This window comes from Mya arenaria, chromosome 15, assembly GCF_026914265.1.
Source record: "Mya arenaria isolate MELC-2E11 chromosome 15, ASM2691426v1".
Taxonomy (NCBI): domain Eukaryota; kingdom Metazoa; phylum Mollusca; class Bivalvia; order Myida; family Myidae; genus Mya; species Mya arenaria.
Window position 1 is genome coordinate 26,790,470 of NC_069136.1, and position 17,645 is coordinate 26,808,114.

The following is a 17,645-nucleotide window of genomic DNA, read 5'->3' on the forward strand; positions in this document are numbered from 1 at the left end:
ATTAACACTTATTGAAAGTTGGTATCGGTTCTCATAACTCAGTACTTATTTGAACATGACATCGTTTTCTTAGAAAACTTTTAAGCATAATTGAATATTTATTTCATTCAAAGTATTGGTTTGTTGTGGTGTACATGACAAACCCATAACTATAGAAATAGACAGATTTTCACTTCTTTATTTCTGGAAAATAATAATTTATAAAATAAAATTTCACTTCTTTATTTCTGGAAAGTAATAAATAAAATTTCACTACTTTATTTCTGGAAATAATTAATAAAATTTCACTTCTTTATTTCTGAAAATAAATAAATATATTTTTACTTCTTTATTTCTGGAAAGTAATAAATAGAATTTCACTTCTTTATTACTGGAAATAAATAAATATATTTTCACTTCTTTATTTCTGGAAAGTAATAAATAGATTTTCACTTCTTATTTCTGGAAAGTAATAAACATATTTTCACTTCTTTATTTCTGGAAAGTTTATAAAATTAGGGATTAACAATCAAATTTACCATTAAAAATTACAAATTAATAAATATGGCAATTCTATGACATACTGATATACTCCACTTCGGTTTTAATTTTTAAATTCAGTTCATATGATGTGTGTTTCACATATGGCAAAAAATATTTGGATTATACACAATACTACTCAGTTTTACAATGTTTACAAGGTAATTAGCAACAACAATATGATTAAAGATGCACTCTTACTCCAAAATAAGATTGACCACATTTAATACAAATGTTTTAATATACCAAAAAGGATGAATAAATGTTAAAAACGATGGTTCTTATAAAGGTGCAGAAGGCATGGTATTCCTACCTTATGAGACGATAGGATATTGCAGTTAATCTTTTAGCACTCACCAATCATTTAATATTTTTGCGTATTCAGCTATTAAAAACATGGTTACAATCTTATTATCAGTAATTGATTTTTCCATAAATGCATTATTTAGGAAGAAGTTAAAGGTTTTTCACTCAAAATTTGTGTTTGTTATTTATGTGTATGTATTGATTTTGAATAAGAGTGCCACTTTAATATACGGACACAAAATTAGGTTTACTAAAAATTTCAAAACAATAGTAGTTGGTACATCAAAATTATCATAAAAATTAATAATAAATAACAATATGTAAAAATGTTATATAGTAAGTTATGAAAGAATATTAGACCTGAAACCCATTATAAATACAGTCAATCAGAGGTATAACATAATAGAGAAAACCATCACATAGCTTTATCACAGATCACTTTTACCCTGCTTCTTCTTGCTAACGCCCAGCCCTATAGGACAACTAACCCCCGTTCCCCCAAGTCCGCAATAACCATCAGGGTTTTTATGCAAGTATTGCTGATGATAGTCCTCGGCATAGTAAAATTCTGACGCTTGTTTGATTTCTGTAGCAATTTTGTCATATCCTTTGGCTATGAGGAGTTTTTCATATTCATCTTTGGATGCCAGGGCCTCGTCCCGCTGTTCGTCACTGTAGTAGTAGATTCCTGAACGATACTGTGTGCCCCAGTCGTTACCTTGACGATTCAGTTGAGTAGGGTTATGGCTCTCCCAAAACACCTTAAACATATCAGAAGTCAAAATATTTATAACATGTACAATGATGATCATCAATTATGACAAGCAAGAAAATTTCAAGTACAGTCAACCTCGCTTGGCTCGATTTCCTCGTCAGCTGGATAGGATCATTTTTTTCTACTGAATGGAAGCATTCCAACTTGGCTAGCATTTCAAGAGGCTTAAAGTATTTCACCGGTCCCTGTGAGTTGGAGCCAACAGGGTTTGACTATAAACAAAATCAATTTTATTCGTCCATCCATTAATTTAGGACACTGGCAATGATTGTTTTATGTATTTTAAGCATGATGGCAGTAATAAGACATGGCAAATATATGTCCACTGCGTTTTTATAATTCTCTTATCTACTTCGCAATAAAGCATTATGAACAAAGGGGAGCAACTCTAACACCACTTCACATTCTACCTTTACCTGGAGTAGCTTCCCATGTCAGAAAATGGCTCATTAAGCTAATGTTTCTTGTTAACACATACCTGACTTTATATAAAGATTCTTGTATCTTGTATCTAGAATGAATGATATGTGGAGCATTTTCACCATGCAACTCTTATTACTCATGTTAATATTATAGGCATTAGCAATGGCAATACTCTACCTGCATGTTCATATTCTGAACATATCTGGGTTGGTACAAAGTTTTGCCTTCTCCCATGTTTAATAATAACCAAAAATATCCAAAGAAGCAGTTTTAATAAAATTTCAAACAGAAGCATTGCTTTATTTGATATAACTAGAACTAAATAATGGTATTAATTGTTTAATTTGGCTGTTTTTACTTGGGCTGTTTTTATATAGCAACCCATATCAAAGAAACTTCGCTCCATAGCTAACTAGCGATGAAGTGGAGGATTACAATAGTGGAGTTAATATGTCTTTCAGCCCATACACTATATAGTTGACTTACTTGACTTAAAACTCTAGCAACCAAAGCTGATATGGCAAATCTGCTAACACCCCCCCCCCCCCCCGCCCCGCCCCCTTGTAGGCTGTACAGAAATTTAAATCTATGGAAGGGAGGTAACTACACCGTCTTCGCTTCTACCATTACCTTGAGCAGTTCCCCGTATGAGATGTTTGCCGGATCAAATACAACCCTAAAGACCTCATTATGGCCAGTGTTGCCTGAACAGACCTCCTTGTATGTGGGATTCTTTGTGTAGCCTGCTGAGTACCCAACCTGGGATAGATGATACATGTATGAAATAATTAGTTAACACATATACATTTTTTTCTGATCTAACACGAGTTGTCATTTAATACAAAAGATTTGAAACTGTTAAGGAAAAGTTATAAAGCGGGCTTTCATCATTTCTGTTATAAGTTTCATAAAAATTTGTATTACCGGTAAATGGCAATGGATGTTCGATTAGTTTTGTCCCATGATACATTTGTCACCAAAAATGAAGACTGTATTATTTTTCTTGTTAAAATGTTTGACGCTAAATAAGTAGGGCAAAATGACGTCAGTTCAAGTCATAATACCCTTTTGTAATACTAGAAAATTCCTAATGGTTGTATTATTCCCAAAACAAGGAAGGTCATTGAATAAATACATATATTGAGAGAGCAATTATGTCAATTGAACATTTTGTGCTTATTCAGATGGAAAGTTTGTGCACTTAATAATAAGAGCATATATACTCAGCTTGAAATTAGAGATCCTATTGCTAACCCTGCTGCAACAAATTATTAGTGAGCAAATAATTCAGAACAATCCAAAAGTGGTGTTGTGACTACTATTTTAGAAATATTTTTCAATCCTTTATCTTTACAAAACTTATCCCCAAAAAGGCCCTTAAAGTTAGAATTGGCATACTGGTATTTTAATAAGAGTGAATTGGAGCAGACTGGTCTGTTGTGTTTCAATCAGAAAAGGTGCATAACTAAACAAGTCAGACTTATGGGAATTGCTTTACATGTACTTATTGTCTCTGGCAACATGTGTATAAAGTTTCATTTAAATAGTTTGAATGGTTTTAACATATGGCTGATGCCAAGTACTTTCATGCCGATACAATTATGCTGAGGCTTTGACAAGACCTGGACTCTATCTTCTTTATTCCTTCCCAAACTATATTTCTTTGCAAACTAAGAAAGAATGCTACACATTAAGATTGTTTCTGACTTCTAGAATAAAACAATGAAAACAGAAAACATTGTAGTTCTGAAAATTTTAAAATATACAACCAAATGATACTATTTTGATAGATACTGCCACATGAGTAAGACACTTATAATCATAGCTACTATGTCACATATAAATCATAGCTACTATGTCACATATAAATCATACCTACTATGTCACATATAAATCATAGCTACTATGTCACATATAAATCATAGCTACTATGTCACATATAAATCATACCTACTATGTCACATATAAATCACAGCTACTATGTCACATATAAATCATAGCTACTATGTCACATATAAATCATACCTACTATGTCACATATAAATCATGTTTCATACTGAACATTACCTGAGTTGAGAAGACCCCAGGTAGCTTCCAGAACTTTCTCTCTGCTCCCCAAAAGCAGCCCATTCCTGAAAAGAATTCATTGATATAATTGACTGGACAATGGCTCTGATGAGGCTTATGTTTTTAATTAAGGAATTATTGATAAATGTTGGTACAAGTGTGTTCAAGCAGGGCTGTCTATCTACTGAATGTCATGCCAAATTTAGGCCTGATTTGTCACCTGAAAAGTATGCATTTCCCCCCGATTCTGTGTCAAAATTCCTCTACAGGTTGTCCCGTTTATAAAGAAAAATGTTTTTTAAAAACCAGATATGTGCATTGCTGACCTTCAATATACGGTCATGATATAGAATCCAACAATTCACTTTTACGTATTTTTTCAAAGAATACCCCTGCTAAGAAATGATAGTGTTTATTTCAAATTACCTTTTTCTGGAAAAATTCCCCTTAAGAATGCACTTAAGAGTTGAGAGTCGAAATAATTGTACGCAGACGGATTTTTTTTATACAGCAAATCTTTCACCTTTTTAGGGATTAGAAGATTCCTGTATTGAGTGTTTATTATTTTATAGCAAGAGGCAGCCCTGACATGTTTGGAAGTATTTGGGACAGATCGCTTCCACAGTTTTATTATGTGTCGTTTAGTGACTAGACATATAATCTGCATTGATCGTTTGGCAAATTAGAATAACTTCCGTTGAAAAATCATGAATTTTCAATTATGATTTGTATTTTAATGACTCATTAAATGACATCCTGTATCAAGGCAACATTCTGGGAAGTTATTTCTCTAGCTTAAATTTTCTGTAAAAAATCCTGACCACTTGCAACACGTGCAACCAATATATTCAAAATGTTTTGATTATATTTAATACTGTTAAATCTAACCAATCCCCCTTTTAAAAAAAATTGAAATGAAATTCTTAAATACCCGGTATGTTTTTCTTTGGCCAAATTCATATACAGGAGTCTAAACTTCAGATTAAAATGCAGAACAAATTTTGCTCTATGCATTGATTATATTTACATTTGCATTTAATTGGCATGGGCTTATCCTTTCATGATGTCTATAAGTAGAGTTTAACAAGATATACCAAGTTCATGAATATGTATAACATGAAATCCAAATTTTATCATACAGAAAATCCAGTTTATTTAAATATTGAGCTCTAGAAAACCTTTTTTTTTTTTGCTTAAATGTAAATTATGGTAAGAATAATTTCATTCTGAATGCTGAAAATGTCCTCGCCCAATGACGCTAAGCATGGAATCAATTTGCACAGCCTAACTTCAAGCGTTCCTGTGGTTCTTTATATACACATTGGAATAATTACCATTTCATGATGTGTACTTTAATTATTTAAAATTATACACTATAATTAGGAAGTGTTTAAATGTTTGGAAATTTCATAGCGACTACTTATTACCAAACATAGCCATCTGCATTTCGTCTGGAAAGGGAGGCATTGTTGGGTTGCCATTTACTGCATGTTTTCTCGACACTTTGATGGCCTCATCACGACCTGTGATTACCAAAAGAATCATATTTGATGGAATTTAAATCTATTGACATAACAGGATTTTTATTGTGAACAATGCTCAGTTAACAAAGTTTAAATGATTTCAAAAGAACTGAATCATAATGCATGATTAAGTTAGAAATTAACATTTATTAACAATAGACCATATTAATGATTGGTATACAATCATAACTGAATAACAGCTGTTGATGTGATTTCAAACATATTTAAAGTTTCAACAATATATATTTGACATCTGCTTTCAGGGCCACACTAGCCAATCAATCGTCACTGTGATATGAAAGACCTTTCGTACATTGTCAAATGGCAACTTTCCATTCAATCATTTTGGTGAAAGTTAACAAGAGCAGAGCAACGAGATGCCAACCCTCATGTCACTTGTTGAAACCAGAGTTATTGCCATTGTAACATATGCAAATATATGCAAATTGTAATTGGTTACTGTACCATTTAAGTTGGATGTAAATAGCTGGAAAATGTGTTAAATTACTGCCAAAGTTTAAATGTTTGGATGAAGCCAACAGCAAGACACCCTTTCTATGACTATACCTAACAAGAGCTGTCACAGAGACAGCGCGCTCGACTATCCCGCAGCTTTTCGGTGTATGGATTGAAAAGTTTTGGCGAAACATGCATGGATCTCTGTTCGATTAGATTTCAATGCAATGCATGATGTGCTGAGTTATTTACATAAATTGAATCGGAATTTTTTTGAGGTGGTACACAAACTTTAACGTAAATTTTTAGTAGAAAGAGGGGCATAACTTTGTCAAAATGCTTGATAGAGTTACCTCCTCCAGTGTACAGGCTGGGGTATGTTGGTGAACAAGAGTGCAAAGTTTGAAAGCCAGATGTCAATGGACTTTGAAAATATTTGAGGTGGTGCGCAAACTTAAACATAAATTCTAAGTCGAAAAAGGGGCATAATTTTGTCAAAATGCTTGATAAAGTTGCCTCCTCCTGTGTACAGGTTGGGGACATGATGGTGAACAAGCATGCAAAGTTTCAAAGCCATATGTCAATGGACTTTGAAAATATTTGAGGTGGTAGGGAAACTTTAACGTTCATTTTAAGTGGAAAAAGGGGCATAATTTTGTCAAAATGCTTGATACAGTGACATCCTCCTGTGTACAGGCTGGGGACATGATGGTGAACAAGGGTGCAAAGTTTCAAAGCCAGATGTCAATGGACTTTGAAAATATTTGAGGTGGTAGGCAAACTTTTACATAAATTCTAAGTCGAAAGAGGGGCATAATTTTGTCAAAATGCTTGAAATAATTACATCCTCCTGGGCACAGGTTGGGGGCATGATGGTGAACAAGCGTGCAAAGTTTCAAAGCCAGATGTCAATGGACTTTGAAAATATTTGAGGTGGTGCGCAAACTTTAACGTAAATTCTAAGTAGAAAAAGGGGCATAATTTTGTCAAAATGCTTGATAAAGTTACCTCCTCCTGTGTACAGGTTGGGGACATGATGGTGAACAAGCATGCAAAGTTTCAAAGCCATATGTCAATGGACTTTGAAAATATTTGAGGTGGTACGCAAACTTTAATGTAAATTCTAAGTAGAAAAAGAGGCATACTTTTGTCAAAATGCTTGATAGAGTTACCTCCTCCTCTGTACAGGTTGGGGACATGATGGTGAACAAGTGTGCAAAGTTTCAAAGCCATATGTCAATGGACTTTGAAAATATTTGAGGTGGTACACAAACTTTAACATAAGTGGTTATGCCGACGCTCGGGTGACTAGGATAGCTCTCCTTATTCATCGAACAGGCGAGCTCAAAACATGCAAACAAGATGATTTAAAAATAAAACAATGACTCAACCTTGAAGGGCATCCTGTGGAGTTGGCATAGTGGAGGGTCTTGACATAGAATCTCCCATGAATATAAAACTGGCCACCTGGTGGTGGTGTAGAACAGACTGCACTAGCAGTAACACTCCCCCTGTCTTCCCTTTAACTCCAAACAGCACACTCCTGTTGGGAAAGAAAGATTATAAAAATTATTATGTTGTTCTGAATTAAAGAAGAACTAGTACTGAAAATGTGGTAAAAAAGGCGGACATGGGTAAGATGAATATCTGGCTTGCTTCAATTTAATTTCATATAATTTGTTTGTTTCAATTTCAAAGCAAGAAATACAATTTGGGCTAGTTAATCAAAGGCTGAGTCTATGAAAGCTGCTGTGATGGCTAACAGTAACATTAGCTGTTAAACATTAGATTAAACACTAAAACGAAAGAAAATACCTTTAAATATTAAAATTTCCAGTCTGCATACATGTTATTTACACATAGTCTTTTTAACAATAAGACTGTGATTGTATCAAAACATTACAACAATACTACTGTATTAAGTTCACTATGAAGTCTAATTGTGTTCAGTATGAGTTTATGTACTGAAAAAATACTTGTCTATTCATTACCTATTTATAAGTAAAGATAAATTTGTTTATAAAATCATTCATCCATAATTAAACAGGTTTATGTAAAAAGCACAGGTCATTCTCATGACTAACCCGTCTATGTATTGTGTGAGAAATCACCAGATGACATACATGTACACAACATATATGTGCCGTGATTTCATGCAAATTCTTAGAATAAAGCAATAAGTTGAAGACAACCTACCGGTTGGTATTGATAAAATATGAGTATTGTTTACAGCTTATGACCAGAAGTTTGAATGACAACAAATAGGACGTTGCAAAACAGTACAAATAGTTCTTACATAACTTTCCAAATCTGGTGTAAATCAATGATTATAGACGCTTGAGTATGTGTATTCATTCAGGCGCTTGATTAATATAATATCTAGACATAACGGCTCAAGTCATAGCGAACACGACAGAGCTAAAATACATTTCATTAAAACATATCTAAAGTACATGCGGTTGTTCGAATAGTCACGGTTTGATAAAAACTAAAAACAATGGCACAATACAACAGCGCTCTATTGTTATGATGTTAAAACTGGGTCCAGAGACTCCGGATTAATATTATTATAAGGACTTTTCATGGTTTGTAAAATGCACTTCTTATGTGAAAAATAATTTTATTACGAATTTAAGTGTGGCAAATCATTAAGAGTGTTAAAACTAAGATATTGACGGCTGTAAGCCCTTCAACAAATTGATATATGCTAAACTATCGTCTTTTAAGTCCTTTTTGTTTTTATTCGTTATTTACGCGATTCAAGCCTGAAAAGGCTAAAGCGTGATTGGTTGATTGACATTATCACGCAAATACTATCGATGTTTTATCAAGGTTTAAATATTCGTCCTTGTGGGCGAGTGGATAATATATCTGCTCTCTAAAAAAACCTTGCCTGTGCCAGCGTGGATTCGCTCCCCTATATTACCAGTTTTTTTCCTTAATTGATTTTTTTTCTGCAATTTCGGTATTAAAGAGTAAACTAATTGTAATATCAGTGTTTTTCAGATGCATAAGCGGAAAAGATATATTTGGTGCCAAAACACGAGCGAATCCCTTTAATGAATATATAACATTGTTCCGATCTACATCGATGAAATTCGTCATGTTATGTCAAAATTATATCATGTTCATGCATATTCAATTAAGTTTCATCTATATTTGTGCATGATGCGGTCATAAATTCATTCATGACTAGTAAAAAGTACAATTAACTTAGGTCGAAATTTAAATTGACAGGACATATGACATATAATTGCATGTCTTCATTTGACTTTACGGTATGAAGACTATACTAGTTTCATTCACCGTTTTAGTTGTTCGCGGAGGGGGCATTGGACGTTGTTTTTATTTCTCCGAAGTTTCGAGACAGCCCCTTCAAGCCGAGATGAAGGTTTTTAGAGAGATAAAAAAGCGTTGAAACGACCCGGAACAGCCTCTCCAGGGATGAGGAGGGCACTTTTGAAACGTGGTCCACGTCGTCGAGTACCGAGTGTTCTCGTTGTCGAGTGCAAACTTCTGCCCCAACTTTATCACGGAGACTCCTAGGCCCGGGGTAGACACCAATCTAAACAACTCGGCCATCTTCGGCAAGCTTCGGGATAATCAATACTTTTGTATAATGGCCGAGTTTTTTTTCGATTGGGGTAACCCGTGGTACGTTTCGACCATTTGTTTCAATATTAGTTCATTCACGGTTTGAAAATATCAACGTTACATGAAGTGGAAGTAACGTCTCCTATGTATCTTGTCCAAACCCTATATATAGAGTATGTTTGGACTATTTATGCAATCATTGCCATCAAGATAGATGGTGATGCGAAGCACCACTTGGACGTGTGCCAGTGAAGGTGCCCGTACATGTACGAGTTGAAGTTAGCTGTGCAGAGCCACATTATAGGTTGATGCCAAAATATCAATTAGTATGAATGACAAAGCTCCGCTTTTATAGTTTGCTGACATCATTACAATACACACACCGTCCGACATAGCCACCACAGCCACATCACAGCTAATGTATCTCTTACACTGTCCGACACTACCAAGACTTCAACTCTTACACTGTCCGACATTACCAAGACTTCAACTCTTACACTGTCCGACATTACCAAGACTTCAACTCTTACACTGTCCGACTCTATACCAAGACTTCAACTCTTACACTGTCCGACATTACCAAGACTTCAACTTTTACACTGTCCGACTTTATACCAACACTTCAACTCTTACACTGTCCGACATTACTAAGACTTCAACTCTTACACTGTCCGACATTACCAAGCCTTCAACTCTTACACTGTCCGACTTTATACCAACACTTCAACTCTTATACTGTCCGACATTACCAAGACTTCAACTCTTACACTCTCCGACATTACCAAGACTTCAACTCTTAAACTGTCCGACATTTCCAAGACTTCAACTATTACACTGTCCGACATTACCAAGACTTCAACTCTTACACTGTCCGACTTTATACCAACACTTCAACTCTTACACTGTCCGACATTACCAACACTTTATCACTTACACTGTCCGACATTACCAAGACTTCAACTCTCACACTGCCCGACATTACCAAGACTTCAACACTTACACTGACACATTACCAAGACTTTTACTCTTACACTTTCCGACATTACCAAGACTTCAACTTTTACACTGTCCGACTTTATACCAACACTTCAACTCTTACACTGTCCGACACTACCAAGACTTCAACTCTTACACTGTCCGACATTACCAAGACTGTAACTTTCACACTGTCCGACATTACCAAAACTTCAACTCTTACACTGTCCGACACTACCAAGACTTTTACACTTACACTGTCCGATATTATACAAACACTTCAACTCTTACACTGTCCGACATTACCAAGACTTCAACTCTTCCACTGTCCGATATCAACACCGACGAAACGTGAAGTACAGCTAGTGTAGCTACATTTTTACCGTTACTGCAGACTTCAACACATCCATTGCATTGTACACTGTAAACTCCGAGCTCTGTCACCAGCACAGCCACGGTTCTATTCTGGTAATACTACCAACGTGTTTGCAAAGATACAGTTTTGGGTAGCAGAACTTTTTTGTCGGCAGCATCAGTAATATTAGTGGTATGAGATTAAGGCTGAAATAGAAATACAGTCGGAACTCGCTATGTCGAACTCTCTCATCTGAATGTTCTGGTTTTTTTCAAATGTGTGGTGTTGAGTAAGACATGTTTTGTATTTCGATTATATCGACTATCCGTTATCTCGAAGTATTTCCAGAGGTCCAAACGACTTCGACATAGCGAGTTTTGACTGTATTGCAATTGCATTTTGAAAAAGGTTTCAAGAAACACACACTTCAAACTAACTGGAGAACATGGGTAGACCTTATCGTTGTTTGGTGCTTTACACATAATTAAATTTAAATTGTCTGTCCTCTTAACCCATTTAACTGTTTTCAATTGACTTCGCCTTGATTACTCAGAATTTGTATTCAACTTTTCTCTGACACGTTCTTTTTAGGTATTTTCTTTTTGTTCGTGTAAAGCTTACTAGCTTGCAAACAGACAGCTGGACATACAGGTTTCCGTTGCTGCTACTGGACACCACTGCACGTTAGCTTGAAGGTCCCGAGCCCTTGAAAAAGGCAGAGGGAGAGATAACATGTATGAGTGAGTTCAAAGGTCTCGAACTTGTATAAATGACCTTCGATGTCACAAGCTATCGAAAAAGCTTGGGGGGAGGGGACATACATGTGTAGATGAGCTTCAAGGTATATCAAGTTATTGGCATACATGGGAAATAGTGTTAAAGTAATCTTCTGTATAACGCTTAAAAGGGTTTAACTTGACTACATATTAAACACACACACTTAATTTATTTTTCTATCATCGTTTTTTTTTCATCGACGGACTATAAAATTGGTAGGGTCGGCGCCTATTTCGCAGGGAGGGTCAGGTACCCTGAACCCAAAGTGTTTTAGGCCTATGGAGCCTTGGAAAGGATGACGGTGACAATCCGGGACCTAGTTTTATTTTTATATGCGGTAATTTTAATACAACTGCTTAATTACGACGGACGCGTTTACGCTAACTAACATCATCAACAACAACAACAGTAATAATAACAACAAAAACAACATCATCAATAGTAACAACAACAACAACAGGGCCATCATATACTGCGACGGGTATATCATAACGTCATTTCAAATAAGTGAGTGACAAGTATTGCAGTAAGTTTTCCCTTTGACTCATGCAATTTTGTACCCGAGGGTAAATCTCGTCATGTAAACGCCATAAAGCGTAAAGATATCCAGCGAATCTAGTTTACTCAACACAACAACAACATACATAGCCAATCCAGCCAGAAAACAAAATTAGCTATGAAGATCTCCAATCCAGGGGCGATATTCATAAAACTTTTTCTTCGTTTCCTAACTTGGTTTAACCAGTATTTATTACAGAAAATATTGAACACAGTAAATAAGCATTTGAAAATACAGAACTGCACAGATACAATATATGGAGTGAAAGAAACGCATGAACAGTGAGAAAATTACAGAATTGAGAGTTAACCATAATTGGTTTTACTAAGTCTCTCTTCCTAACTTAACGGTCACTTTCCTAATTTGAGAATCTATTAAATCATACGAAATAAAACTGAAGAATTACCAAAATACATTATTTGCAATGACCTTATTAAAACATACTTTAAGGTTAAAAACACTTAAACTTTTCTTTTAATATTGACTATGAATATTATAATAAATCAACTTAAGTTAGGAATTGACTTAATTACGATGTTTTATGAATACCAACCAACCGGTACTATGTATTTCACAATACTGGACAAGTAATTGGTGGTGGTGTTAGTAGTTAATACTCCAGGTCCCGGCGTGAGCACATTGAAGGGTCCCAGAGTGACAGTTCAACCTCCGCACACCTATCCTGGGCAGACTATCAGGCGGTTAACCAGTACTAGCTAGGTGTCTTCACCTCTGCAAGGAACTGACAACTTCTGTACATGCCAGGGGCAGTGGTACAGTGCGAATGGTCGTAGAAAGGATTTCATAACCAATCACGACAGAAGTGACCTGGTCCGCCCGGGAATCGAACCCGGGTTGTCAGATTCGCAGTCCAACAGTCTCTACCGTTTGAGCTAACCGGGCGGCCGGACACTACTAGTAAGTGGTGGTGTGTAAGCTTATTTATACTCGCACTCAGGCCGTGCCCATTCGGCGAGTGCTCCGATAAGATTGCAAGGCATCCCCCACCCCCATTTAACGTCCCTCCTGGAACACGATTAGTATTTATGTGATGCGGATGGGGAATCAAACCTGCGTTCCTGGAGTGACAGTCAAGTGTGTTACCACAAGAACTCGTATCCGCCACTCTGAACAAGTAACATTAAAGCGTTTGGTTAGATAGCAAGGGAAATACCAGGTATACTAGAATACAGTTTTCATGGGTGCCAGGTGTGATATTAAGTTTATACATATGTGATTTCATTTTCGTTCAACTTGTCACATGATAGTCAGACTTCGTCAAAAAAGTTTAGTGAGGAATGTGAACAAACTGCTTATCACAATGATTAATGATCATCAAAAGTTAATATTGGAGCTTTATTGTTAATAATTATGCCCCCCTTCGAAGAAGAGGGGTATATTGCTTTGCACAGGCATGTCGGTATGTCGGTCGGTCGGTCGGTCCGTCGGTAGACCAATGCTTGTCCGAGTGATAACTCAACAATTCCTGGACGTATGGTCATCAAACTTCACATGAAGGTTGGGCCTGATCAGTAGATGACCCCTATTGATTTTGGGGGTCATCGGGTCAAAGGTCAAGGTCACAGTGACCTTTAATGGTAAAATAATTTTAAAGCTTGTCCGAGTGATAACTCAACAATGCCTGCACCCATGGCCCTCAAACTTGACATGGAGGTTGGGCCTGACCAGTAGATGACCCCTATTGTTTTTGGGGGTCATCAGGCCAAAGGTCAAGGTCACAGTGACCTTGAATGGTAAAAGGTTGTCCGAGTGATAACTCAGCAATGCCTGCACCCATGGCCCTCAAACTTGACTTGGAGGTTGGGCCTGACCAGTAGCTGACCCCTATTGTTTTTGGGGCTCATCGGGTCAAAGGTCAAGTTCACAGTGACCTTAAATGGTAAAAGGTTGTCCGAGTGATAACTCAACAATGCCGGCACCCATGGCCCTCATAATTGAATTGGAGGTTGGGCCTGACCAGTAGATGACCCCTATTGTTTTTGGGGGTCATCGGGCCAAAGGTCACGGTCACAGTCACCTTGAATGGTAAAAGGTTGTCCGAGTGATAATTCGACAATGCCTGCACCCATGGCCCTCATAATTGAATTGGAGGTTGAGCCAGACCAGTAGAAGACCCCTATAGTTTTTGGGGGTCATCGGGCCAAAGGTCAAGGTCACAGTCACCTTGAATGGTTAAAGGTTTTCCTTGTGATAACTTGACAATGCCTGCACCCATGGCCCTCAAACTTGACTTGGAATTGGGCCTGACCAGTACATGACCCCTTTTGTTTTTTGGGGTCATCTGGCCAAAGGTCAAGGTCAAAGTCACCTTGAATGGTAAAAGGTTGTCCGAGTGATAACTCGACAATGCCTGCACCCATGGCCCTCAAACTTGACTTGGAGAATTGGCCTGACCAGGAGATGACCCCTATGGTTTTTGGGGGTCATCGGGCCAAAGGTCAAGGTCACAGTGATCTGGAATGGTAAAAGGTTGTCCGAGTGATAACTCGACAATGCCTGCACCCATGGCCCTCAAACTTGACTTGGAGGTTGGGCCTGGCCAGAAGATGGTCCCTATTGATTTTAGGGGTCATTGGGCTAAAGGTCAAGGTCACAGTGACCTGGAATGGTAAAAGGTTATCCGAGTGATAACTCGACAATGCCTGCACCCATGGCCCTCAAACTTGACTTGGAGGTTGGGCCTGGCCAGAAGATGGTCCCTATTGATTTTAGGGGTCATTGGGCCAAAGGTCAAGGTCACAGTGACCTTGAATGATAAAAGGTTGTCCGAGTGATAACTCAACAATGCCTGCACCCATGGCCCTCAAACTTGACATGGAAGTTGGGCCTGACCAGTAGATGACCCCTATTGATTTTAGGGGTCAAAGGTCAAGGTCACAGTGACCTTCAAAGCGACCTCGACAATTCCTGGACCTATGGTCATCAAACTTGACATGAAGGTTGGGCCTGCCCAGTAGATGACCCCTATCGTCTTTGGGGGTCATCAGGCCAAGGTCAATGTCACAGTAACCTTTAACGCAAAAAAGTTAACAAATCTTCTCCCACTGATATCTCAACAATGCCTGAACCTATGATCATTAAACTTGACATGGATGTTAAGCCTGATCAGTAGATCACCCTTATTGATTTTAGGATTCATAGAGCCAAAGGTCAAGGTCTCAGTGATCTTGAATGGTAAAAGGTTGTCCGAGTGATAACTCAACAATGCCTGAACCCATGGCCTTCAAACTTGACTTGGAGTTGCATCTGACTTGTAGATGACCCCTTATGATTTAAGGGGTCATTGGGTCAAAGGTCAAGGTCACAGTGACCTTGAGCGAAAAAAACTTGTCTGTGTGATAACTTGACAATGCCTGCACCCATGGCCCTCGAACTTGACATTTAGGTTTCTGGTGACCTGCTGATGACTCTGGATTTTGAGTTCATAGAGTCAAAGGTCATGGTCATAACACACTCTATCCTCACACTTTAATGGTCATAATCTTAAAACTGCCTTAACGGCAACAAATCAGCTGTCATTTCGGTCCATGCATATTTCATTCAATTGTCCATATAATCCTGACAACATGGCGCTCAGGGGGGGAAGGGGGCATAATGTTTGACAAACATCTCTTGTTCGTTATCATGTTGCAGACAATGCTATATTTTTGGCGAAAATCGTGTCTACCGCTGTTGAATATTGAATCATTTCAACCTTGGATTTACAACATTTTGTTCCAATGAGTTTCTGCCAGTTGCTGCTCGGTGTTTGTTCATCAAAGGAAATAAAATGACTCAATTTCAACAAAGGTTGAACAACATAAAATAGTGAGCGAAACCCTGACACTGACATTTGCAACACGAAAATATCCCAAGTTCAAAGTTCAAATAGTACCAATGGATATTTTTGCCAGTTCATGGATAAAATTAACAAAGACTTGCAATATAAAATGTTATAAGTAAAGAAACACGTACGAACGCACGCGCGAACGCACGCACGCACGCACGCACGCACGCCCGCCCGCACGCACGCACACACAAACACACACACCATTATTTTATTTTAAATAGTGTAAGAGTGAGATGAGGCGCAGAGTAGGGATTAAACCCAGGTCCCTCCGATTCAGAGTTCGGAAAACATACATGTACGATTATCACTGGGCCATCTCCTTTCAAACCTCAGCAAGCTCAACGAAAAATCAGCCAACCAAACACAATACCAATTAAACACAAACGACAACCATCAACGGACGGCCAGCAAAATCAGGGACCTGAACCTAATAAACAACCACACTACTATATTACCGAAGCCAAATCTTACAGTTAAATTAAAAAAAAACAACAACAAAAAACACAACACAGCAATTTCTCAAGCAACCGACCAACCTCGGCCCTATCTAGCAATTAAATAACCCTCATCAATTTCTGCAAGTCTTCAAAAGCGACTAAAATCAATTTGTCAGTGACTTATAAGCCAAACTTTAAGCCTCAACCAGATCGTTCCTTAAACACCTAGCGTAACCAACAATGAATTCAAACAATTTGCCAACCTAGCCAGGCAATCAAACAGCTCAGCAGCACAGAACCGTTCACGCTTTAGCCAAATCAATTTACCAATTAGCAAGACAGCCATGCCAACCAACCATACAAACCAAATCAAACAACTATCCAGCGTAATCAACCAAAATAAAGCCACTGCACGTGACCAGTTACGATTTTGAAATACATGTATCGATAAGCTAACAAAAATTAAAGGTCACCAACAGGCACGGCATAGATGATGATGATGATGATGATGATGATGATGATGATGATGATGATGTTAAAGTTGATGATGATGATCATCATCATCGATGATGATGATGATGATGATGATGATGATGATGATGATGATGATGATGATGATGACAACGACGACGACGATGATTATGATGATGATGGACCCAAGTACGTACAGAGTTGAACAAATACTTTCAATGGCTATTTTTGCCCTCCAATTTATAGATGAAATTTACAAAGACTTGCAATTTTAACTGATATAATTAAAAAAACACACATCGCAAAAACACACACAGTATATTTTATTTAAATATTTAACTTTCACAAAGAAAAGGGCGTAAACATAAACTCCTGTGGGTAGGTATAGAGATTCCCTCGCTCCCATGGATACGGGTCAGCTGCCAGACAATGCCATTGACTCAACCAAGTAAGTAGCCAGTCGAACGTTTTTATTATTTATTTTATGTACAATTAAGTACACTTAAGGGACACTAAAATGTTAAACTAAATTATCAATGATCGATAATAAAATTAAAG

General features: G+C 37.3%; 1 protein-coding gene across 4 annotated transcripts; it reads right to left on the minus strand.

Moving 5' to 3' along the window:
* Positions 1–458: 458 nt before the first annotated feature.
* On the minus strand, positions 459–8,391 carry LOC128220186 (peptide methionine sulfoxide reductase MsrA-like). 4 transcript variants are annotated; one of them, XM_052928463.1, is made up of 6 exons: positions 8,366–8,391; positions 7,461–7,612; positions 5,518–5,613; positions 4,091–4,155; positions 2,654–2,782; positions 459–1,586 (listed from the first exon to the last, which is right to left on the minus strand). In XM_052928463.1, coding segments are annotated over exons 1-6 (777 nt in total). In that variant the 5' UTR covers positions 8,368–8,391; the 3' UTR covers positions 459–1,253. The 4 variants fall into 4 exon arrangements, with proteins under 4 accessions (XP_052784423.1, XP_052784425.1, XP_052784427.1 ...); XM_052928465.1 differs by having other exon boundaries at positions 8,266–8,388; XM_052928467.1 differs by lacking the exon at positions 8,366–8,391 and adding an exon at positions 8,061–8,142.
* Positions 8,392–17,645: the final 9,254 nt, after the last annotated feature.